Here is a 25032-nt window from a genome sequence, read left to right on the forward strand (position 1 = left end):
GTAAAGGTTAAAGGACTACAGCCACAGAATGCAGCTGCACGATAAACCTAGAAGGAGCCGTGGGCAAGTCAGAAAGTGCAACATATTTACAAACACTTCCCCTATAACTGAAAATTATGGGAAATTTCCACACTGCACATATTCACATGTAAAAGTTTCAATTCAGAGAGATGTCTCTTCAAAGAATTTCCTCCACCTTGTCACACCAAACAGAAAATTGCACATTCCCAGCATACTTAAGGCTTTTCTCTAGTATGAATTCTCAGATGATAATGAAGTTTGGAACGATAGATGAAAGACTTCCCACATTCACTGCACTCATATGGTCTTTCTCCAGTGTGAACTCTCTGATGATAATGAAGTTTAGATCTACTGATAAAAAATTTCTTACATTTACTGCACTCATAAGGCCTTTCTCCTGTATGAAATCTCTGATGATAATGAAGTTTAGAACTACTAATAAAAGATTTCCCACATTCCTTGCACTCATAAGGTCTTTCCCCAGTATGACGTCTCCAGTGTAGACTGAATTGGGAACTATCCCTAAATGACTTTCCACATTCAGTACACTCGTAAGGCCGTTCTCCTGTGTGACCTCGTTGATGGTAACGGAGGGCAGAGCTCGTGGTAAAAGATTTCCCACATTCACTGCACTTATAGGGTCTTTCTCCTGTGTGAACTCTCTCATGGCAACGGAGTGTGGAACTAGAAGCAAAAGATTTTTCACACTGACTGCATTTATATGGCTTTGTTCCTGTATGAACTCTCTGATGATAAGAGAGGGTATTGCGACGGGCAAAAGATTTCCCACATTCACTGCACTCATAAGGCCTTTCTCCTGTGTGAACTCTCTGATGATTACGAAGGTACTGGCGGGAGGTAAAAGATTTCCCACATTCACTGCATTCATAAGGCCTTTTTCCTGTGTGAATTCTTTCATGACAACGAAGGCTATGGTTCTGGGTAAAAGATTTCCCACACTCACTGCACTCATAAGGCCTTTCTGCTGTATGAACTTTCTGATGATAACAAAGGCTTTTGTTCCAGGTAGAAGATTTCCCACAATCACTGCACTCACTAGGCCTTTTTCCTGTGTGAACTCTCTGATGGTAATGAAGGCTTTTGTTCCAGGTGAAAGATTTCCCACATTCACTGCACTCATAAGGCCTTTCTCCAGTGTGAAGTCTCTGATGACAACGAAAGTTATAAATCCTGGTAAAAGACTTCCCACATTCACTGCACACATAAGGTTTTTCTCCCGTATGAACTCTCTGATGACACTGAAGGGCATAGATCCAGGTAAAAGACTTCCCACATTCAGTGCACTCATAAGGCCTTTCTCCTGTGTGAACTCTCTGATGACAATAGAGGGCAGAGCCAGTGGTAAAAGATTTCCCACATTCACCACACTCATAAGGCTTTTCTCCTAGGTGGCTTCGCTCATGATACTTAAGGTTACAGCGACGATAAAAAGATTTCCCACATACACTGCACACATAAGGCTTTTCTCCTGTGTGAGTTCTCTGGTGTCGAATAAGTTTCCCCCTGTCATTAAAGGATTTCCCACAGTCGCTACACCCATAAGGCCTTTCTTCTGTGTGAGTTTTCTGGTGTCGAACCAGTTTCCACCGATTGTTAAAAGATTTCCCACATTCACTGCAGTCATAAGGTCTTTCTCCAGTGTGAACTCTTTGATATTGAATAAAGACTGAGTTATGACTAAAAGATTGTGTACATTCACTGCACACATAATTGTTTTCTGTATTTTCCTGTCCCTCGGCATGAATGAGGGCAGATTTGAGGTTTAAGGATTTTCCACATTTGCTGCACTTGTGCTGTCTCGCTTCAGTATGACTTTTTTGTATTCGACGGAGGGTTGAGGTTTCACTAAAGGGTTTTCCATTTTCACCACACACACGGAAACTTTTTCTAGTGTGGCCTCTGCAGTGAGTGACAAATGACGATTTATACCTGAACGTTTTTCCACACTCACTGCACACAAAACACTGTCTTCCAGTACAGACAGCCTGGTCCACAAGTATGTGTTGCGGGATAATGCTTTTCTTGATTTCCCCCAAAGTGTAATGACTTTTTCTGCTTTGTAGTGTTGCTTCGCACTGGGTGCCTGTGTTTGGCTCCTTCACTTCATGGCTGTCCTGCTGCTGAGGATGTTTTGAGCTGGCCAGGAAGTCTGTTTCAACCTCACCACAGGTAAAGGGCTTCCCTGACACGTGAATTCTGCAGCTCTTCACAAACAGGGCCCTGCGTACACTACTTCTGAAGGGTTTCTGTCTCATATGCTGTTCCTGGTATTGGCGACACTTTGCACTGAAATGAAATTGTTTTGCACATGCCCCACACCTCAGCAGTGCTGGGCTGTGTTGTGTGCCCTGCTGCTCAAAAAAGTTGAAAATGTCTCTCAAGACTGTCCCACAACTGGCACAGGGGTGGCTCTTCTGGGAAGATGAACCTGCTTTGGCATTCCTTGCCTGTGACACTCGTATAGAAACATTCTGTTCAGTGGGAGCCTCTACATCCTTTGCTCCACAGCAGCAACCTGAACAAACAAACAAACAAACAAACAAATAAATAAATTCTGGAGAAGTACCTGCTGTGTACAGAAAAGACAGAACCTCATCACACATATTCACATGTCACATGTAGGCATGAATACATAAACTCCTTTTCAAAACAAGAAAGTTCTGTTGAAGGACTGGGTGCCTGTTTATTATTGGAGGTCTACGGTCCCAAAATAATGGAAAACCCTCCAGGGGAAGGATACTCGGACAGGGCATGACACATAGAAGAGAGGCAGGGCTTACAATGCGCCTCCTCTGCCGACAGCTTCCTGCACATCCTTCTCTGCTGCTCACGCGAGGCTGGGTAGAAACGCTCACGCAAGCCCATTACCATTCAATTGCAAGATATTCGCTGCTGTACAAGGTCAATATATAGACTTGTGAATGTCTCAGGGCATAATATGTGAGCACCAATGTTCAAGAGTACTACAGAAAGGGGGGTAAGAGAACGGGTGAAATGTGGGATCAACAGAGGTAGAAATATCCCCAGGCTGGAAACCACAGTGGAAGGGACCAGTAGTAGAACTGACATGTTGGCAAAGTGTCAAAGCTGGAATAGGAGCCCTGGACTGTTAGCTGATGTGATCAGAGCATCGTCCACATAAGCAAGACAAGGATGTCAGTTTGATTCCAGGTCAGGGTACATACAAGAAGCAACCAATGCCCTGGCTTGTGTGGCTCAGTGGATTGAACACTGGCCTGCAAACCAAAACGTGCTGGTTTGATTCCAGTTCAGGGGACACGCCTGGTTTGTGGGCCTGGTCCCCAGCTGGGTGTGTGCAAGAGGCTACTGATCAATATAACTCTTGTATACTAATTGATGGTTCTCTTTCTTTCTCCCTCCTCTGCCCTCTCTCTAAAAATAAATAAATAAAATCTTTTAAAAAAGCAACTGATACATGTATAAAATAAGTAGAACAAATTCATGTTTCTCTCTTTCTCTCTCCCTTATTCCCTACTCTCTAATATAACTTTTTAAACAAATTTAAGTACAAAATCTGGAAAAGGAAAGGCAGAATTAGCTGTGGCCACCCTGGCTTTTGACCACCCTTTCACTGCCCTGCTTTACCCTGAACCTATGCCTTTCACCCACCCACCTAAGCCAGGCCTGTTCTCTTCTGTGGGAATGGATCACCAATAAACCCTGCTTGCACGCTAATAGATTTCCTGAACTGTAATTCTTTCCACACCTCGGCAAGAACCAAGTTTCTCCCATGAGCAAAAGCACATGCAAGAAGCAACCAGTGAATGCATAAATAAATGGAACAACAAATTAATGTTCCTTTCTCTTTCCCTTACTCTCTTTCTCTTAAATCAATAAATTAAAAAAAAATTTCTTAAAAAATCAATGAATAAAAAAAATTAGGGGTAGAAAGTATGTACTTCAATATCAAAAAGGCCATACACGATAACACACAACTACTAGTCTATTCAACAGTGTCAGCTTAAATGCTCTTTCTCTAAGATCAGGTACAAGTGAAAGATGCACACCCTCACCATGACTTTTCAAAATAGTACTGGAGGTTCTAGCCCCAATAATAAGGCCGGAAAGAGAAATGAAGATATTCAAATTAAAAAGAAGTAAAACTGTGTGAGTTTACAGATAATGAGATCTTATATGAAGAAAATCCTAAACATTCTACCAAAAAAAAAAAAAACACAACCCTGCCAGAATGAATAAACAAGGCCAGTAAATTTGCTGAATCCCAAATCCGTATCAAAAATCGGCTGATCTATACACTAACAATAAAATATCTCAATAAGAAATTAAGATCCAGCTGCTGTGGCTCAGTGGATTGAGCGCTCACCTGCAAAACAAAGGTTGCCAGTTTGATTCCCAGCATAGGGCACATGCCTGGGTTGCAGGCCATGTCCCCAGTAGGGGGCGTGTGAGAGGCAACCACACATTGGTGTTTCTCTCCTTCTCTTTCTTCCTCTCTTTCCCTCTCCCTAAAAATAAATAAAATCTTTTAAAAAATGAAATGAAAGGAAATAAAAAAAATTTAGAGATCAAGCTCATTTACAACAGCATTAAAAACCAATAAAACACTTAGGATTAGATTTCATCAAGGACGTGAAAGATCTAGACCCAAAAAACTACAAGACAGTGATGAAAGAACCTGAAGACATGAATGAATGAAAAGACATTCTGCGTTTTTGAATTGGAAGAATTATTATTGTTAAAATATCTCTACTGAGCAACCTACCAATTTATTGATATCTCTACCAAAATCCAATGGCACTTTTACCAGAAATTAAAAAAAAAAAAAAAAAAAGAACCTTAAAATTCAAAACACAAAGGATCTCTAATACTCAAGGCAATTTAAAAAAACTAATTTTTTTTAGATTTTATTTATTTATTTTTAGAAGGGAAGGGAGTTAGAAAGAGGAGAGAAACATTGATGTGTGAGAGATACATCAATTGGTTACCTCTTGCATGCCACCAACCTGGGACCCAGCCCACAACTCAGGCATGTGCCCTGACTGGGAATGTGGGAATTGAACCAGCAATCTTCTGGTTCGCAGGCTGGCATTCAATCCACTGAGCCACACCAGCTAGGGCTCAAAGCACTTTTGAGCAAGAAGATCAATGGTAGAGTTAGAGGCATCATACTTCAAGACTTAAATGATATTATAAAATAACAGTAATCAAAAGGCACAGATAGACACACAGGTCTAAAAAACAGGATATAAACAGCACAGAAGTAAACCCACATATGCGGGCAACTCCTCTTTCACAAGGACACTAAGAACACACAATGGAGAAAGAATAGTTTCCTTAAAAAATGGTGTTGAAAAAACTGGATATGCACCTGCGAGAAAAGAAACCGGAGCCCTACCTTACACCACTCGCAAAATCTAATTCTAAATGCATTAAAACTTAAATGTAATACATTAATATGTAAAACTCCGTGGGAAGGAAAAAACACTCCTTGATGCTGGTTTTGGCAATAATTTTTTGGATGACACCAATTGCAGACAACAAAGGGAAAAATAAGTAAGCCAGACATCAAACTAAAAAGCTTCTGCATAGCAAGGAAAGCAATTAACAAAATGAAAGGTGAGAAAAGAAAGTACATATCTGTAAAGGCTGTGTAATAAAAGGTAAATAGCTAGAATACATAAGGTGCTCATACAATTCCATAGCAAAACAGCAACCCAATTAAGAAACAGGCGAAGATGCTCTGATTGGTGTGGCTCCATTGGTTGGAGCTTCGTCCTGTAAACCAAAAGGTTGCGGGCCAGGACACATAGCCATGTTGCAGGTTCGATCTCCATTTGGGGCATACGCGAGAGGCAACCAATTGTTTCTCTCTCACATCGATGTTTCTTTCTTTTCCTTTCTAAAAGCAATGAAAAAATGCTCTTGGGTAAGGATAAAAAAAAAATGGGCAAAGACTCTGAATAAACATTTTCAAAGATGGAAAAATGGCCAACAGACTTACGTAGGAAACGTTCTTCCTCACTAATCACGAGAGAGAAAAAAAAGGCAACTCAAAACTAAAACGATATCATCCTCCCTGAGAAGATGGCTATGATGCAAATAGAACAGTGTTGGTGCAGGTGGAGCTATAATAGAACCCTTGTACACTGTAGTTGAAATTTTTTAAAAAGTCAAAATGATTTAAAAAAGAGTAGAATGCCAGGATCTGGGGTGTTGGGGAAAATGGCAACCTGTTGGTCAAAAGGCACAAACCTTCTTTTAAAAGATGAAGGAGTTCTGAGGATGTAATTAAGAGTGTGGTGACTACAGTTAACCATGTCACATATTTGAAATTTACTGAGAATAGAGTTTTTTAATTTTTACTACAGCACGAATGGCCTTTATTGGTTGCAACAAGGAGTTGGAAAGGAGGGGCCCTGGAGCAGCTTCTCAGACTCGGTGGCCACACTCAGAGAGTGAGAATAGACCTTAAGTATTCTTAAGCATTAAAAAAATAAATAAAATAAAATAAGGCAAACTTATATGGTGATAGGTGTTCAGTTAACTTCACTGTGGCAATTACTTTACTATATGTATACAATCAGCACCCTCTACACATATGCAAATTTGTATCTCAACAAGGCTAAAAAAAAAGGAAAACAGATCTAAACACTACACACTGTGGAGGAGACTGTTGAAGGAAAATCCATGGTTCAGAAAAAGTAACGGCCGTGTCTACACCTGCAACTCCTGGCCCAGGGAGGCAGGAAGCAACGACAGCTAAAACAAAGGATCAAACCCTGGGATGCAGACCCAAGGTGGATCTGGACACATTAACCCAGACACTGAGAGGGCGAGCACGGTGAATCCACTAAACGCAATGCAACAGGACTGACTGTGAATCCTTCCCAGAAGCGTTCAGGACTGAGACTGCAGGGAGAGAACAGGGCAGTGAAACAAACCAGCCCTAGCAATACAGCCACTACCTGGAAAACAGTGCCTACGGTCCACACCTGACCACTAAGGGGGGTGGGGGTGGTGAGGCTGAGGGTCTTACCCAGAGAGGATATAAGTGTGAAGTTGTCCAGCATCACACGGAGGTACAGGCGTCTCTGAGCCTCATCAAGCAGCCTCCATTCCTCCCAGGAGAAGAGCACAGCAACGTCCTCAAAGGTCACCCTGGTCTGTTATCGCGGGGACAGGAAAAAACATGAACATTCTGTGTGTGACAACCCACAATCCCCCTCCCCACACATCCACCCCACACCCACCCCCCTCCAAAGCGGCCCACCTCAGAGGAATTCCATACCGAGGTGCCACTGGTGCCCCCCTCCCCTCGGGTCCCTTTATTCCTGGTGTTCAGCCCTCAGCCACTTCAGGCAGGAAGGCACAGAGCTGCAATCCACTTCTGGTCCTGGCTTGTACGGTCCCCTCCATCCTGTCATTAACGCCCCTTGGGGTCTCTGGATTGTGACAAGACACAGCCGAGTGCGGGCTTGTGCTTCACCCTGCAGCGCTCAACACTAGGGCCCTGGGACCATAACACACCTTTTCTCAATTCGCACGCCATTCTGCAGGTTGTCCCTCAGACACCTTCAGTCCCCACCTGAGCTCCCACAGCCACGTGTTTGTGGAGATGCTGCTTTGAATGCGGCCTCTACGCACCTGGCCTCTGTTTCAGTGTTTGCCTCCCAGAAGCCCATGGGAATTTCAGGAGAACATGACCCCCTTCCACTCTGTACTGTATTTGCTGAGTCCTTGTGACAGGATAGTGAAAAGCTAGGAAAATTCCTGGGCGAGTGGGACGGGGAATCTCAGGCAAGAAAGTTAAAAAAAGCCAAACAATCTGAGTACCTGGCAGCCAGCTGGTGAATTGCCAAGACCTTATGTCCCCTAAACAAGGGCACTTGAGGGCAAATGGCTTATACCTCTCCTCCCTGACCAGAGAATACATGGCTTAAGTCACCCTGGTCTGGGAAAGAGAGATAAAATCCTTTTTAGGGCCAGCGGAGTTTTCTCACCATTACAGCCTTAGAGAATTACCAACAAAATTAATCAAGTGTATTTTAACCTTAGGTTCTGGCTGAGATCTCATTACAGTTAATAGTCCACTAAACAAGAACAAAGAGACATTTGACCTAGCCTGACCCTGAAGCACCTGGCCACCAGAAATGTGGAGGCTGACTGTCAACGTTCCAGGAACCAGTAATAAAGACTTTTTATCAAGATTCCAGGAGAATCAAGATGGTGGAGGAGTGAGTGGAAGTCACACTGACCTCCTCCAAGGACCAACCTGGAATTACAACTAAATTGGGGAGAAATCACCTGGAACAAACAACTGAACAAGAGCGAGAGAGGAGCCTTGTAACCTCGGACACAGAAGAATTGGCTTTAGTGCAATCTAACTGGTCAGGAGTGCGGTACAGAGCTGAGAAGGTGGGCAGGGCACCCACAGGCGGCAGCGCCAGAGGGATATTGAAACGGCCAGTTGGATCCCCCGGAGAAGAGCAGGGTCTAAACTAAAAGCAGGGATCTCTAGCCCGTAACACTAGAGCCCAAAAAGTGCACGGAAAACAACCAGCTGTGAAAAGTGGCAGGGTTGCTCTCTGCCAGAGACAAGCGACTGGAGACGCAAAGAACTTTTTAAAGGGCCAACACATAAATTTTTATTTGCAGCCACTTACCCTGGTCTCTGGCAAAGGCAGGGGAAGGGTGGGCTAGAGATGCCTGAGGAGAGACAGGGGAAGGAGGTTTGGAGAGAGAACTGAGAGAGTAGCCTGCCAGATCTCCGTGCTGACTCATCCCCCATGCGGCAGCCGCCATCTTGCTCAGGCAGAGACCACGCCCCCTGAGCAGCACCAGCATCAAAGGACCAAATAGCCCCGCCCCCAGGTGGGATTCCGCCCCGCACTGTGCTGTCCAAGCTGCCTGCAGAGTGCAGAGTGGCAACCACAGACAGTAGACCCCTGGCTAAAGGAGGCGCAGAGAGGTCTGGTAACACTTGAGGAGAAACTGGGGAAGGAGGCTTTGGGGAGAGAATGGAGAGAATAGCCGACAGGATCCCAGTGCGGACTCCTCCTCCATATGCACAAGCGTGAGAAGAACCAATAACCCCGCCCCCAGGAGGGATTCCACCTCACCCTGAGCTGTCTAAGGCGGCCTGTTGAGTGAAGAGTGAACAGATTAACAGCTGAAGGAGACAGCCACAGACAGTAGATTCCTGGACGTCCTGAACAGACTGCCTAAGGTCAGACAGGGTCAACATCTGACATCATCAGAGGCAGATCCAGAAAGAAAAAACAGAGGTCTCCAACCATAGAAGTTCACACCACAAAGTCAGGAAATTAAGACAGATCAACTTAAGAATCAGAAGCAAAAAAGAAGAGTCTCACAAATAATGAGAAGACAAAGAAATACATCCCACTCGAAGAGAAAGGAGGAATCCCCACAAAGAGAACTAAATGAAATAGAGGCAAGTAAACTATCAGGTACTGAGTTCCAAACAAGAGTTCTCAGGAAGCTCAATGAGCTCAGCGAGCTCAGAGAGAATTACCAAAAACTACAGGGAGACTACAAGGAACTTACTGCAAACTATATTAGCATAAAAAAGGACATAGAAACTATCAATAAGAGACAAGAGGAAATGAAGAATACTGTTTCTGAGTTGAAGAATACAGCAGAAGGAATCAAAAGCAGGCTCGATGAAGCTGAGGACCGAATCAGCGAGCTGCAGGGCAAAGTAGGAAAAAGCTCCCAGAAAGAGCAAGAAAATGAAAAAAGACTCAAAAAGCATGAAGAGGCATTGAGGGAAATGCAGGACAACCTGAAATGTAATAATATCCGTATAATAGGGATACCAGGAGGAGAGGAGGGTGAGGAAGGGATAGAGAACCTGTTTGAAAAAGTCATGATGGAAAACTTCCCTAATTGGAGGAGAGAAAAAGTCACACAAGTCCAGGAAGCACAGAGGGTCCCATTCAAGAGGAGCCCAATGAGGCCCACGCCAAGACACATCATCATGAACATGGCAAATATCAAAGACAAACAGAGAATCCTAAAGCAAGCAAGGGAGAAAGAGGTAGTAACATATAAGGGAGCCCTTGTACGGCTAGCAGCTGACTTCTCAACAGAAACACTGCAAGTTAGAAGGGAATGGCAAGAAATATTCCAAGTATTGAAAAGCAAAGGCCTGCAACCAAGACTGCTCTACCCAGCAAGGCTCTCAAAAAAATGGAAGGTGAAATAAGGAGTTTCCCAGACAAACAAAGGCTCAAATAATACATCTCCACCAAACCAGCACTGCAAAATATGCTAAAGGGACTGCTTTAAGATGAAGTAAAAGTTTCTATGAATACCCAGTTCCTTTCAGAGGTGCCAATATTTGATATTACCAATATTTTTAATACTCATTAATCTGATTGTGACAATGATGTTATTTTAATTGTTCCTTTACTATTTGTTGAAACTAAACCTATTTTTAGTATATTTCTTGCCTATTTCTATTATTTTAAAAAAACTTAAAATGACTCTTTGGTAGTCTTATCCATTTATTGATTAAAGGTTTGTAGAACTTCCCCCCCCCCCGAAAAAAACCCCTATTAACCATGTTTTAGATGTGCTGCAAATACTTTTCTATTCTATCCCTGTCCTTTAACTTTTTTTATATGTATATTACTATATAGTTAAGTTTAATATAGTGATATTGTTAATATTTACTTTATAGCTTCTGGGTTTGAATATTTCAGGTCATGAAAAATATTAGTTCTATTTTCTTCTAAAACTCCTTAGATGCTACATATTGATTTTTAACTCACCTGAATATTTCTTGTATAATGTGTGAAATAGGGCTCTATATTTGTTTTATTTCAAGTAATAGTGGTCCATGCACCTTATTTGTTGAATAAGCCTTATTTTCCCCATTGATTTGAAATATCAACTTCTTCATATATTGTTAGACAGATATATACGTTTGTCTCTAGAATCCTCATTATATTTCATTAATCTATTTGATTATTTCTGTGCTGGTATCATGTTGGTTTAATTACTGAGACTTTATCATGGTTTTAAAATTTTTAATATTTTATCATTGACTTTGACATTTAAAAAAATAAATAAAATCAATCTGCATTTAAGAAACAAACAAAGAGAGAGAGATGGAACTCCTACCTTCTGTGACAACATGAATGGAACTGGAGAATATTATGCTAAGTGAAATAAGACACCTGATGAAAGACAAATACCATATGATCTCACCTATAAGTGGACTCTAGTCAACAAAGTAAACTAACAAACAAAATAAACCACAGGCACGGGAACATGGAGCAGACTGAAAGTGACCAGAGGGGAGGGGGAAAGAGGACAGTGGTGGAAAGAAGGGGAAGGGTCTAGACAAAGAACATGTATGAATGACCCATGGACATGGACCACAGAGTGGGAATTGACTGTGGGAGCGGGGGGTGGGGGTGGGATGGATGGAGGGCGGTAACGGGGTAAAAATTGAGACAACAGTAATAGAGTAAACATGATTTATAAATTTAAATAAGTAAATTTTTTAAAAAAAGATTCCACACAGGACACCAGAACTTTTTTTTGACACTTCTCGTTACAGTTGTGAACTACACTGGCCCCAACCATAAACCACAGGTGTCTGGGGGAGAGGGAAGCTAACACAAATGGAGAAATAACAGGGGAACAAAGAGAGGCAGCTTGGGGAGAAGCTGCATGTCTCCCCTATCGGCTCCCCTACCCCTCACTCCCAAGGGAGAGAAAATGTCCAAGGTCCCCCTCAGAATTTCCCCCTCCCAAGTCCCCACATTTCCCCTCTGTAAATTTGCTTCTGAAAGCTCAAGAGAAAGTGGATGTTAGAGCTTTTACCGGCCACCTTCTCAGGTTGCCGGCCCCTTCAAACCAGAGGGCAGTGGGGTCCAGGGCTCCTGCTGCCTGTCACCGCTCAGCTAAAAAGCAAGGACAGGGACTGGACCATAATTGTGCTTTTATTCATGTCAGAGGCCAGCAGTCTGGTAAACTCTGGTAAACGCAGAGAAAACTCTGGCCAGCACGCTGGTAAAGGCTCTAATCTCCCTTCTCTTGAGCTTTCAGAGGTAAGTTTAAACAGGGGAAATGTAAGAATTTGGCGGCACGGCAGGTGAGTGCGTTAGCGGGGAGTCCAGGAGTAAGGGGAGGAGGAGCAGAAAAGGTAGTCCCCAGCTCCCTCCCGAGCTGGCTTCCTTTGTGCTGCCATTATCTCTTCGTTTCCATTAGAATTCCTCTTCGTCTCTCTTCCTCTGAGGCCTGTGCTTTATAGCCAGGGAGGTGAGGTGTCCTCTGGTCAGGGGGGAGAGGTATAAACCGTTTACTCTTAATTGTCTTTGTTTAGGGGAAATAGGGTCTTGCATTTCACCAGCTGGCTGCAAGATGCTCAAACTGTTTTTGCCTTGTTTAATTTTCTTGTCTGTTTCCCCACTCCACTGGCTGGGGAATTTCCTTAGCTTTTTACTACCCTGTCTCATGCTGATATTAATATAAGCACAATTATAATGCAATCCCTGTCTCTGCTTTTTCAGCTGAGCGGTGAAAGACAGCTAGGGCCCAGGACTCAGCCGATCCCTGGTTTCACCCTCAGCAGCCACAACGTCGTCCTCTCGCCACACAACCTTCTGATGGGGGAATTTCCGGAACTGAAGGCCTGATCCACCCTGACTCCAAGAGACCACAAGCAACACCTGGGTTTTTACCTTGACTATGAAGACTTGTGCTGTTCCTGAGTTTCACCGTAAACCAGAAAAACACCGTACTTGCTTTCCTGGACTATTAAATGGCCGCTAATGGACAGGTATCCCAAATCCTGAAGGGAAGCGCTGCTGCTTCAGAATGGCAACCTTCATCCAAAGACACTGAAAAACCCTCTGCGCACCTAGTTTACAATAGGGACATGGGAAACTTTGGGGGCTTTTAAAAAGCTCGTGGCCTGGTGGGGAGGATGGGAAGTGCTGGGTCTCGTGGGAAAGAAGGGCTCCAAGCTAAGGTGCTCTACATTCTCCCAAGGTTGAAATACTATAAATAAAAATCTCCTCCTTCCAGCCAGCGTTAATTGCTGGGTCTTTCACCAAGGCTCGTCCTGCTGGCTTTCAGTTTTGGCGAGCTCTGTACCACCAGGAGGCTGCGCAATCGCAATCGAGATGGCATCTGAGCCCCGGCATTCCTGGGAGAGACATCCCACCGCCCAGGGCACAGATAAAGAATCGCAGGTCAACAAGGAGAGGAGGCTAGGGGGCTGCTGGGCGGCAGCTTTTATCTGATAACCTCTCTTCTGAATTCCAGATCCTTTATCTACACTTTTTTTCTCCTTGCCAAAAGGCTGGCTGGAAAGAAAATTTAAGATGGTCTTTAAAGGTAGGCCCCCTGCTGTCTTCTCGGTCAGCGGGCTGTCTGAATAGAGCGTCCTTAAAGAGTCAATCTGGGTCTCTACTCATTAGGTCTGCTGGTGACAGGCAGGCGTGGAAGAAGAGGGGCCACAGATTACCCCGACAAGCCCAGGGGAGGCCTGCAAGGTTGCCTTACAAACTCAGAGACCTAAAGTAACCAGAAAGGATGGTCTGAAGCTAAAACTTATTAACTAAGCAGTTCACGGAGGGTAGTCCTGTCTTAGGCCCGTTGTTTTTCCCTAACAAAGGTCGATTGACCTTTACCTTACCTGAGCCTGTCTGTTGTCTTTTGCATTTATAACAGATCTTTGGAAATATCGAGGTAACTTCCCTATTCCCCAAACCCCTTGGGCACAAGCAGAGACCACAAATCCCCTCATTGTCATTGTTATCTTCTGAATTGTTGACTGCCAACTGTCCTGTACCCAAGGATGTAAAAGAAGTGTCTACCATTTTACCTTTTATCCAGTCCTAGAGGTTTCCCTCCAGCTGTGCTTTCTCCTTCCTCCTTAGTCTATCACCAGGGGATTTCACCCCTCGTGACTCCTCCTTTGATTCTAATATATTAAACAAGGTGTTACACAGCTACTCTCCGGAGCATCTCTTAATCCACTGAGATACTTGCTTCCCAGCGACTGTCGTCAGTTTGGCTCAGATAAACTCCCCAACAACTCCGCGCAGGTTTGAATGTCTCTTTTGTGGACACCAGTTCTTTTTCTTGCAGAGCAAGAAAAACTCATCCCGCGCCCTGTTCTTTCTCACCAAAGAGCGGCACCGGCAGGAGGACCGGCATCCGCCACCCGAACGCCGCCCGCCGGGGCCTGGGTGGCAGGACGGGACGGCGCCCCGCCCCCCGGGCTGCGCGCTCCGCGCGGGGTCCAGGGGCCGCGCACTCACCTCCGTCGGGCGCCTCAGCGCGGGCACCGCCATCGGACTGCGGGGGCGGAGCGGGGGCACCAGCGGCAGGACCGGAGGGGGCGCCGGGCACGGCTGTCCTCGTCCCAGCCCGGGCCGGTCACCCTGGGGTCGTTGGGGAGCCTCACACCCGTGTCTGTGCGGCGACTACGACTCCTTCCCGCTTTCTCCGTTTTGTCACCTCAAGACCAGCGCAACGGACCCAAAGCTAAATACAGTCGATTCAGAGCAACAATAATGACCGCTTGTAAGAGGACCCCGGAAGTGCGGCCCCCTGTGGATGAATCTCACGGAAATGCTTTTATTCTGGCCTGTCGTTGACTCAACTCGGCGCACGTTCCTCTGGGTAATGTAGTTCTCGGAGCTGTAAGCGTCCCAGGGCGGGGAGTGGTCCGACTCTAGCAACTAGGACGTTTGCACTGGAAGGAGCTTGGGAAGCGCTGCTGCCGCCGGAAGGTCTTTGCTTGTTAATTGCACCAAAAACTCAATTCTGACACTACCTCCCTGAAGACAGGTTCAGGGATCCGGCGCACAGAGGCTACGTCTCACTTCAGATGCCAGTTGCAAGTCCATGTGTTACCTGTGCTTCAGAACATGCTCTTTTTAAATAGAAAACCACAGGCCGCAAATAGCATCACTGATGCTGAATAACTGATATAATTGCAGTTTCACTCTTTCCCAGAAACAGGACCTCAATCATCCAGTTTGAAATTTTCTGGCCGAGCACTAGTAAGGTAATGTGTCTCAAGAACCCTCTCCATCCCCCAGAGAAAGAAGAGGCAATCTCCATGAAAAAAATATCCCAGATGTTCTCCCCATAAAGAAAAGGTGTCCTGGCTTAAAAATATCCTGTCAAATAAGACCCCTACCTTTCTCTATGGGAAGGTGACTTTGCCTAAAATACTCCACTCTTTCAACTTCTTAATCCTCCTCCTCCCGCTCCTGTTTCTGCTGGTAAAATCATTCCATTTTGTGCAACTCCTAGCACCTTTCAAGTTGCTAGATGGGATGTTGCATAATTTATGAATCACTTAAAGCCAATTAGATCTTTAAATTGTCAACGTAAGTCCTGGAATTGCCGATTCAATTCCCAGCCTGGACATTTGCCTGGATTGCAGGTCACGTCCCCAGAGGGGGCGCACAAGAGGCAACCACGCGTTGCTATTTGTTCCTCTTTTTCTCCTCCTTTCCTATGTGTCTAAAAGTAAATAAATAAAATCTTTTTTCAAAAATTGTCAACGTAAGAAACTTCCAATCCTTAAGAATTTGTATGAGTTTATTTGAGCCCAATTGAGAACAATTGCCAAAAGCAAAACCTCAATGGATTGAGGAAATGCTCCAGAAAATGGCAGTTTTGCACCTTATTTCATACATTGCAGTGAAAAAAGAAGACGTAAGTGGGTTACATGAAATCAATCTATTGGTGGTATGGAGGTAGGAGAAGGCAAAGTTGGGGGAGAACTTCTGGGATTGAATAAAAAGTAAAATGATGAACACATACTTCTTTTACATAAGTAAGTACAGAATAGTTCCATTCAACAATTAACAAGATAACAATAACAATAAGGCCAGAAGGACAGTAAGAGTTTCTTTTTCTTTTTTATTATTATTTTAATTTTAATTTTTTAAATTTTTAAAAAATATTTTATTTATTTTTAGAGAGAGGGGGAGGGAGGGAGAGAAACATCAATGTATGGTAACCTCTTGCACTCCCCCAACTGGGGACCTGGCCCACAACCCAGGCACATGCCCTGACTGGGAATAGAACTAGTGACCTTTCAGTTTGCAGGCCAGCACTCAATCCACTGTGCTACACCAGTCAGGGCCATTATTTTAATTTTTAAATGTTTATTGATTTTAGAAAGAGAGAGGGACAGAGAGAACATCAATGTAAGAGAAACATTGATTGGTGGCCTCCAGTACCTGCCCCCTACTCCATACATGCCCTGAACAGGAGTCTAACGCACAACATTTTGGTTTACAGGATGACACTCCAACCAGTTGAGCCACTTAAGTCAGGGATAGTAAGAATTCCATAAGTAAAATTACTTTACTGAAGCAGCAGCTATAGAAGGCCATGTTTTTACAGCCATTTAAGCTTCTATCTGAGTTATTACAGTTAGTTGTCCCAGTTGGGTTAGGGGATAAACCCATACTCCTGGAAAAAAAATACAATAAACATTAATTATTTTAAAAAGCACATTCTCCTATTTGGACTCTAGTGTTTACAGATAAAATTCCTTATTCCTTTTCTACTTATTTTCTACAACTTCCCTCACTCTTGGTTTCTCTCTCTCTCTCTTTTTTTTTTTTTTTGTAAGTTTATTTATTTTTTGATAGAGGGGAAGGGAAGGAGAAAGAAAAGGAGAAACACTGGTGTTGAGAGAGAAACATTGATCAGTTACCTCTCACCCCCCACCCCCACTGGGGACCTGGCTGGAAACCCAGGCATGTGCCTTGACTGGGAATCAAACCAGTGACCCCTTGGTTCTCAGGCCAGTGCTCAATCCACTGAACCACACCAGCCAGGGCTAAAATGAACTACTTGCTTTTAACGTCCTTTAAAAATATAGACATTTCTTTTCTCCCTTTTGTAATAGCATTTATTCTCAATTTCAAAAGAGAAAACATAAAAAGAGTATTATTAGTAATACAAAAGTTATCTCATACACCTTTAGCAATTATTAACAGTTGGTCTGCATACACAAGGTTTGAGAAAAAAGTGAAGAACAAGTATAATTATTATTATTAATGTTAGCATGGTTATTTACCAGCCCATCATTCGATATTAGATAAACAGTGTGAAGAAATGAAACTCTCATACACTCCTGGTAAAAGTGCAAAACAATACAAATTAAATGACAATATGTGAGTCATTTCAAAACTTAAATATTAACCTACCCTGTGACTCAGACACTACATTCTAACTTAAGAAAAGAAACGGCTAGAAATAACACATGTGCATAAACAAAGGAAGTAACAAACTAATAATTGTACACACAAAGGTATTATTATTCACCAAAAAAAAAGGTGAACTACTCATGTAACAACATTGAAAAATCTAAAAAAAGTATTAAAATGTACATTTCATAGCTGCAAACATTCAAATTTAATAAAATGCAAGGTATCAATTTTAAAGGAATATAAATCAATGGTTATGTGGAAGAAGGGAAGGGCAGAGAGAGAAAGATTATAAAAATAGGCAAACACAGTAATGGAAATGGTTATTATTATGACTATGATCATGGTTTCACAGGTTTAATCCTACGTCAAAATTTATCAAATGAGCCCCGACCAGTATGGCTCTGTTCATTGCGTGTCACCCACAAAGCAAAATATTGTGGGTTTGATTCCCAGTCAGGGTACATATCTGGGTTGTAGGTTCGGTCACCAGTTGAGGTGCGTGTGAGAGGTAACTGATTGATGTTTCTCTCTCACATCAATGTTCCTCTCCCTCTCTGTCTCCCTCCTGTCCCTTCTCTCTAAAAATAAATAACATATTTTAAAAATTTATCAAATGGTATACTGTATGTATGAGTTTATTTCAATATGAATTATACTTTAATAAAGCTGTGAAAATGGTTCTGCATTTAACAAAATCTCTGTTTTGCTCTTTCAAGAAAATACGGCCTAGCCAGGTAGTTCAGTTGGTTAGAGCATCCTCCTGATACAACAAGGTTGCAGGTTCAGTCCTGCTCAGGGCACATACAAGAATCAACTGATGAATGTATAAATAAGCAGCATCAGAACTCAAATCTATATATATCTCTCTCCTCTCCTGTTCTCTCTCTGAAATCGATACATAAAAATTTTTAAAAATATGCTTAAGAACATTATTTTCAACCCACTATCAATCTCCTCATGCCTCCTGGGAGTCAGTCTTGCCTCAGTAGAAGCCAACGTTGGTAAGAAATGAAGGACATTGCAACCCAGGTCAACAGGAATCCTGACTGGGTCACAAGAGCAACAGCCCGGGACTGCAGATCCACACTTTTACACCTTTGTGCTCCTGCTTCTGCAGTATTGGCCTTTGGAAGAATATTGCTGAGGAATGACAGAAGCCAAAAATTAGTACATGGGAGAACAGAGGTAACCTCCCACAAGCACACTCGGGTAGTGGCTTGTATGCACCTTGAAGACTTACCAAGTGGTAGAGATAAAATGCCTTCAGCCATAGAAATGGTTGGGGACATAAATTCAAATTAGATAGATGCCTACTCAGAGTTTACTTCAGTGTCATTATACTGAACAAGACAATAACACATTTCCTAAAACCTAAGCATTTACACAGTGTGAACTCTCCAATGTCAAGAGGGCACAGATTTATGGCTTAATGATCTTCGACATTTATCACACACTTAAATCCTTTAAATACTGTAAACTCTGACAATAATGTAAGACAATCCTAGTGGTAAAATATTCCCCACATTCACGGCACACAAACACTATCTTCCAGTGTGAACATCTGGTCCTGAATAAGTATGTGGTTCCAGCCAATGGCTTTCTTACATTCTTTTTTGTGTAATAATTTTTCCTTCCTTGAAAAGTCAGCCCAGACATTGAAGTTTCATTATAATTAATCAGAAATCATGAATGTACATATGTTCCTTTTTAATTTAAAATCTAAAGCAAGTATTATACTGAAATATAAACCAACATTTGAAACCATTAAAACTAAGAGTTGTAATAGAGAGTTTAAAAAATAGAAAAACTTAACAGAAATTATAAAGATTACTTCTAAATAAAAACAGAAAATATATCCAGCGCCCTGCCACTGACACAATGGTCATAGGAGTAGTCTGATGCTCCAAGAAAGCTCCTGGCACAAGAACATTGGACTGGCTTTTTCTTCTCTATGAAACATTTACACGCTGTAATAAAATCCCTTTCTCCCTCTTCTAAGTGTGTCCTTAAAATCCTCAGGATCCACATGCTTTTCATTCCTGGGTGCTGCTCCTTTTATATTTCCACAGCACCTCTCACCTTATAATTTACTATAATATAGAATAGTTTCTTTTTGACTTATTGGCTACTTTTTCAATAAAAAATTTGAACAAGTGCCCTGACCTGTGTGGCTCACTTTGTTGGCCATGATCCTGCAAAGCAAAAGGTTGCCGGTTCAATTCATGTTCAGGGCACATACCTGGGTTGCAGGTTTGGTCCACAGTAGGGGTACATACCAAAGGCAACCAAATGATGTTTCTCTCTCACATTGATGTCTCTCCCTTTTTTTCTCTCTCCCTGCCCCTCTCTAAAAATAAATAAAATCTTTTTTGAAATTTTTGAAGAATTCTCCCTGAGGACACATTATTCACTGATATATAACAAACACAGATCTAGGTGAACCTCTGAAGCCGGTGAGACCATTAGTAAATAATTGTTGAAGCAATGAAACATGACATGGCTTTTATTCCATTCATTTATATCTCACTACTTTCACCTGACTATATCTTTCTCCCCTCACTATTTTTTCCTCAAGTTTTCATGAATGAAAAGGACTCACCTTTTGTAGAAATAAGAATTTCATGGTATCCAAATATCCAAAAGAAGCACAGATTCAACGTAATTCTCTCATCTCCTAGAACTCAATGTGCTTTATATACCACCTATTAAAACTTACCTGTTCTCAGGCTTCATAGAGCCTTTTCTTTTCTAACTGTTGAATAATGTTCATTATACAACTCCATTAATTAACTTTAACATCTTTCTGTACTTTGCTCAGTCCAACTTTTTTCAAGAAATAATCTTCAATCTCCATGCAGACACTGTCATTGCATTTACAGGTGAAACAATCATTATTTCTCAACAAAAACATTTGATTGTTGAGTCCAGAATCTTTATCCCAGGTTCACATGCCCACTTTCCAAACCTTCATGGATGCCAACATTGCAGACATCTTGGTACTATATATAAGTTTGGAATGTAACCACTATTCTTAGATACATATCGTATTCTGAGAAAAAGTAGACCATATACCAGAAAATTCTGTAAGAATTGTTATGGAGGAAGACAATTATTTTCTGCGGTGGAACACAAATACTGACAGAGAGCCAGATGGGATATATTCTGAAAAACTAAAAGGCATGGTGTCACCACACCCACTTGTTTTGGGGCCATCTAATGGCTCTCCTCCATGTGTCCTCTACACCTGTCTCGAGTATTATTGCTTTCATTGCTGAGCAAACACACCAGGCCTCCTGAAGTTTATTCTAAGAGTTTTTCTTGCATGAAATGAAGAACATGAAGACTGTGTCTTAATCATTTTTTGAGTGAACCTTGGACTCTATAGCAATTATTGGATATGCATTTTAAAATATTTTTTATTTAGTTTTTAGAGAGAGTAGAAGGGAGGGAGAAAGAGAGAGAGAAACGCTTATGTGAGAGCGAAACATTGATCAGTTGCCTTTCTTATGTGCCATGACCAGGGACCAAACCCACTTTGCAGGATGATGCCCAACCAACTGAGCAACAGTCAGGGGTAGACATATATTTTTGACCTTACTGGAGCATGAGTTACCAATGGAAACTGTAGGAGTATTTTAGTAACATGTCTTTGATAAAGGTGGGTGTTAAAATTTCCAGTTAAACTCACTGAAAGTGAATACACCTAAAGAACCTGCCAATAAAAAAATGTAAAATGCAAATAGGAAGATAATCTTGCATCTAAAGGATCTCAAAGCTAAAGGGTGAAGACAATGTTGTGCATCTGAAACTTATATAATTTTATTAACCAATGTCATAGCAATAAGTTCAATAAAAAGAAAAAAATTTAATAGTCATTAAAAGTAATAAATAAAAAAATAAATGTATACTTAGCTTTTCAAAAGTGGGGAACAATGTTTGAATTCAAGGAGTGGGTTTGTGTTTTCTTTTGATCGTTACCTGAGGAAATTTTTTTCATAGCTCTTAGAGACAGAAAAAGGAAGGAAAAGAGGGTTTTGAGAGAGGGGAATGGAGGGCAAAAGAGAGGGACAGAAATATCCATTTGAGAGAGAAACATCAAATTGATTGGTACACACTCAAACTGGGAACCCAATCAACAACTTAAGCATGTGCCCTGACCTCAAATCCTCTTAGATTTGCAAAACAACACTTGCCCAACCAACTGAGCCACACTGGCAGGGCCCTCAATGAGTGGAATTTGAACTGTGCCTACAACTGACCTGATACCTGATCTGTCTTTAGGAGACTTTAGCTGGGACCATGTTTATTGTTCTCTTTAAAATGACCTACATTTAGTATTTCTTATAGCAATTGAGTCCTAAAAATGTATTTCTATCACTGCTTTAGCTGGGAATACCAGTTTGACATGCCACAAATGATAGGTTACCTTGGAAATACAATGACCTCAAAATAATGCTCTAAAGTCACAGAGAACTCACAGGGACTATCCAGGGCTGCTCCCTCTGTTAAAATGGAAAATCAGTAACACTTAGGGCTTTAGAAGGGCTTTAGAGTCTTAGCACTAATCCAAGACATTCTACTGACAGTAGTGAAGCAGGACAACAAAGGTAAAAGGGTCAGTTTTGAGACATGTTCATGAATGTTGCCTGGTGCCTTTAAATGGATTGTGTTGTTTAGGAAGATACCTGGAAGGCACTTATGACAAATGTCACTTGGGGATGCTCCAGACTTAACCTCTTCTCTGAGAAAAGCCCATCACCCATGGATCTGCTAATGAGTGGTAGGGACATTGTCTTGCCCAGTTGGCTCCAGTCTCAGGAAATATGGTCATAGTGTGCTGAGCACTGGAATAAGAATTGTGTTTAGCAGTACTATGTTTTGGACTTCTGGCCAAGATGGAGGCATAGGTAAATACACTTTGCTTTCTTGCACAACCAAAAGAAGGACAAGAACAAATTTAAAAACAAAAAACAACCATAACTGTCAGAAAATCGAACTGTATGGAAGTCCAACAACCAAAGATTTAAAGAGGTAACATTCATCCAGACTGGTAGGAGGGGCAGAGACAGCCAAATGGGACAGAGAGGATGTGCGGCGAGGCAATGGACCTGGCAGGCGAGGTGGTGGCTGGTGGATCAGGCAGTTCCACATTGTGGCGGATAAGCGGGGAAGAACAATTGGGGAGCAAGACAGACCTTGCAACCCAGGGTTCCAGTGCGGGAAACTAAAGCCTCAAAACCTCTGGCTGTACAAACCTTTGGGGGTTGCAGCAGCAAGAGAAATTCCCAGCCTCACAGGAGGGTTTGTTGGAGAGACTCACAAGGTCCTAGAACATACACAAACCCACCCACCTAGGAATCAGCACCAGAAGGGTCCAATTTACTTCTGAGTAGCAGGGGAAGTGACTGAAAGTCGGGTGAGAGCAAAGCAAGTGGCATTATTCCCTTTTGGACCCCTCCCCTACATACAGCACTACAATGCAGTGAAGTGTGTTGCCCCACTGTGGTGAATACCTAAGGCTCTGCCCTTTACAATGTAACAGGTGTGCCGAGACAAAGAAACATGGCCCAAATGAAAGAGCAGATCAAAACTCCAGAAAAAGTGCTAAGTGGTGAGGAGATAGCCAATCTATCAGATGCAGAGTTCAAAACACTGGAGTCAGGATGCTCACAGAAATGACTGAGTACAGCCACAAAATAGAGGAAAAAGTGAAGTTTATGTGAAGTTATATAAAGGAAAATAACAGGGAACCAACAGTGAAGGGAAGTTAAATGGGGACTCAAATTGACAGTTTGAAACAGAAGGAAAAAATAAACATTCAGCTGGAACAGAATTAAGAAACAAGAATTCAAAAAAAATTAGAAGAGGCTTAGGAACCTCTGGGACAACTTTAAATGTTCCAACATCTGAATCATAGGGGTGCCAGAGGAGAAGAGGAAGAGAAAGAAATTGAAAACTTATTTGAAAAAATAATGGAGAACTTCCTCAATCTGACAAAGGAAATAGACATACAAGTCCAGGAAGCTCAGAGAGTCCCAAAGAGGTTGGACCCGGAGAGGAACACACCAAGACACATCATAATCAAATTACCCAAAATTAAAGATAAGGAGAGAATCTTAAAAGCATCAAGAGAAGAGGAGGTAGTTACATAGGAGTTCCCATAAGACTATCAGCTGATTTCTCAAAAGAAACCTTGTAGACAAAAAGGGGCTGGAAAGATGTATTCAAAGTGATGAAAAGCAAGGCTCTACATCCAAGATTAGTATATCCAGCAAAGCTATCATTTAGAATGATAAGGCAGATAAAGTGCTTCCCAAATAAGGTAAAGTTAAAGGAGTTCATCATCATCAAGCCCTTATAATATGAAATGTTAAAGGGACTTACCTAAGAAAAAGAAGATGAAAATGATGAACAGTAAAATGACAACAAACTCACAACTATCAGCAGCTAAACCTAAAAAACAAAAACAAAAACAAACAAAGCAAACAAGCAGAAAAGGAACAGAATCACAGAGAAGTAGATCATATGGAGGAACATCAGCAGAGAGGGGGAAGGGGGAGAATGGGGGGAAAAGGTATAGGAAATAAGAAACATAATTGGTAGGTACAAAATAGACAGGGAGAGGTTAAGAATAGTATAGGAAATGAAGAAGCCAAAGAACTTATATGTTTGACTCATGGACATGAACTAAGGGTGGGGGGAATGCTGGAGGGAAGGAGGGTGCAGGATGGAGGGGGATAAAGGGGAGAAAAAAGAATGGGACAACTGTAATAACATAATTAATAAAATATACTTTTTAAAAAAAAGTTGCTTTGCATATATATAACAGATGGCTAATATTATAAATATGTTAAGTAGCTGTGGCAGTCACTGGGAGCCAGGAGGGTGGGTGTGACTCTGGATTGTGAAGTGAAGGGGCTTGCTGAGCCTGCACAAGGGCAGGAAGGAGGTTCCCCAGCATCATGGGGCCAAGCCTGCCCGGACTAACAATGGTAGCAGAGAAAGGCAGAAGACACCAGAGTACTGGTAGGTGTAGCCGATTGTGGGAAAAGTCGGAAATGGGGTTATAGAGGAGGAGCCAGGTGAGGATTTAAACTCAAGTGCAGCAGCCCCGGGGGGTCTCTCGACCAGTCTGCGTGGGAAAGAGAAGCCTCTTGTCTGTGCGGCTTGGCAGTGGTCTTGGCCAAATGATTTAGAAAGGAGAAGGGTTTCTGCCATGTAGGATGTAGTTCATAGTGAGGAAGGAGGCCATGTGGCCTCGGGAGCTGCAGAGGATTTCGTTGCAAGATCCTGTACTGCTACACCTGGATACCTGGACTACTAAGACTTGTGTCTCCTGAGTTTCATCATGATCCAGAGAAACATGGCACTTGCTGTCCTGGACCATTAAAATGGAGGCTGATGAACATGTATCCCAGATCCTGAAGAAGAGAGCTGCTGCATGAGGATGGCAACTGTGTTCCAGAGAGCCTGGAGGACTGTTCGGACAACTGGCTTAAGATAAGGACATGGGAAACTTTTGGGGCATTTGGCTGGTAGCCTGATAGAGAGCATGGGAAGTGCTGGGTCTCATGGGAAAGGAGGGCTTCGAGCTGAGGTGCTCTGAGCTCCCCTAAGGTAGGGATGTTGTAAATGAAAATCTGCTCCTTCCAGCATTAATTGTTGGGTTTTTCACTAAGGCGCTAAGTGGACGGGCCCCAGTGTGCTCGCTTAGTTTTGGTGAGCCCTGGAACATTTCTATGGTGTGAAATTTTTTATGATAATAAAGGTTACTGAGATGGACAAA

The 25032-nt window shown here is 42.5% G+C and overlaps 1 protein-coding gene across 1 annotated transcript; it reads right to left on the reverse strand.

Moving 5' to 3' along the window:
• Positions 1-140: 140 nt before the first annotated feature.
• On the reverse strand, positions 141-14479 carry LOC129082491 (zinc finger protein 345-like). Its single transcript, XM_054588182.1, has 3 exons — positions 14325-14479; positions 7061-7187; positions 141-2557 (listed from the first exon to the last, which is right to left on the reverse strand). Exons 1-3 carry the CDS (start codon positions 14355-14357, stop codon positions 237-239), a joined length of 2481 nt encoding a protein of 826 aa, XP_054444157.1. The 5' UTR covers positions 14358-14479; the 3' UTR covers positions 141-236.
• Between the last annotated feature and the right edge of the window lie 10553 nt (positions 14480-25032).

This window comes from Pteronotus mesoamericanus, unplaced genomic scaffold (genome assembly GCF_021234165.1).
Source record: "Pteronotus mesoamericanus isolate MK-2021 breed Mesoamerican mustached bat unplaced genomic scaffold, CSHL_Meso_final scaffold_128, whole genome shotgun sequence".
NCBI classification, from domain to species: domain Eukaryota; kingdom Metazoa; phylum Chordata; class Mammalia; order Chiroptera; family Mormoopidae; genus Pteronotus; species Pteronotus mesoamericanus.

Excerpts from the sequence above, each read along its gene's own strand:
- LOC129082491 (XM_054588182.1), bottom strand. The coding sequence starts at position 14,357 with ATGGCGGTGCCCGCGCTGAGGCGCCCGACGGAG. Across the intron at positions 7,188-14,324 it reads CGCTGAGGCGCCCGACGGAG|ACCAGGGTGACCTTTGAGGA; the intron begins GTGAGTGCGCGG and ends CCGCGATAACAG. Across the intron at positions 2,558-7,060 it reads CACACTTATATCCTCTCTGG|GTTGCTGCTGTGGAGCAAAG; the intron begins GTAAGACCCTCA and ends TTGTTTGTTCAG.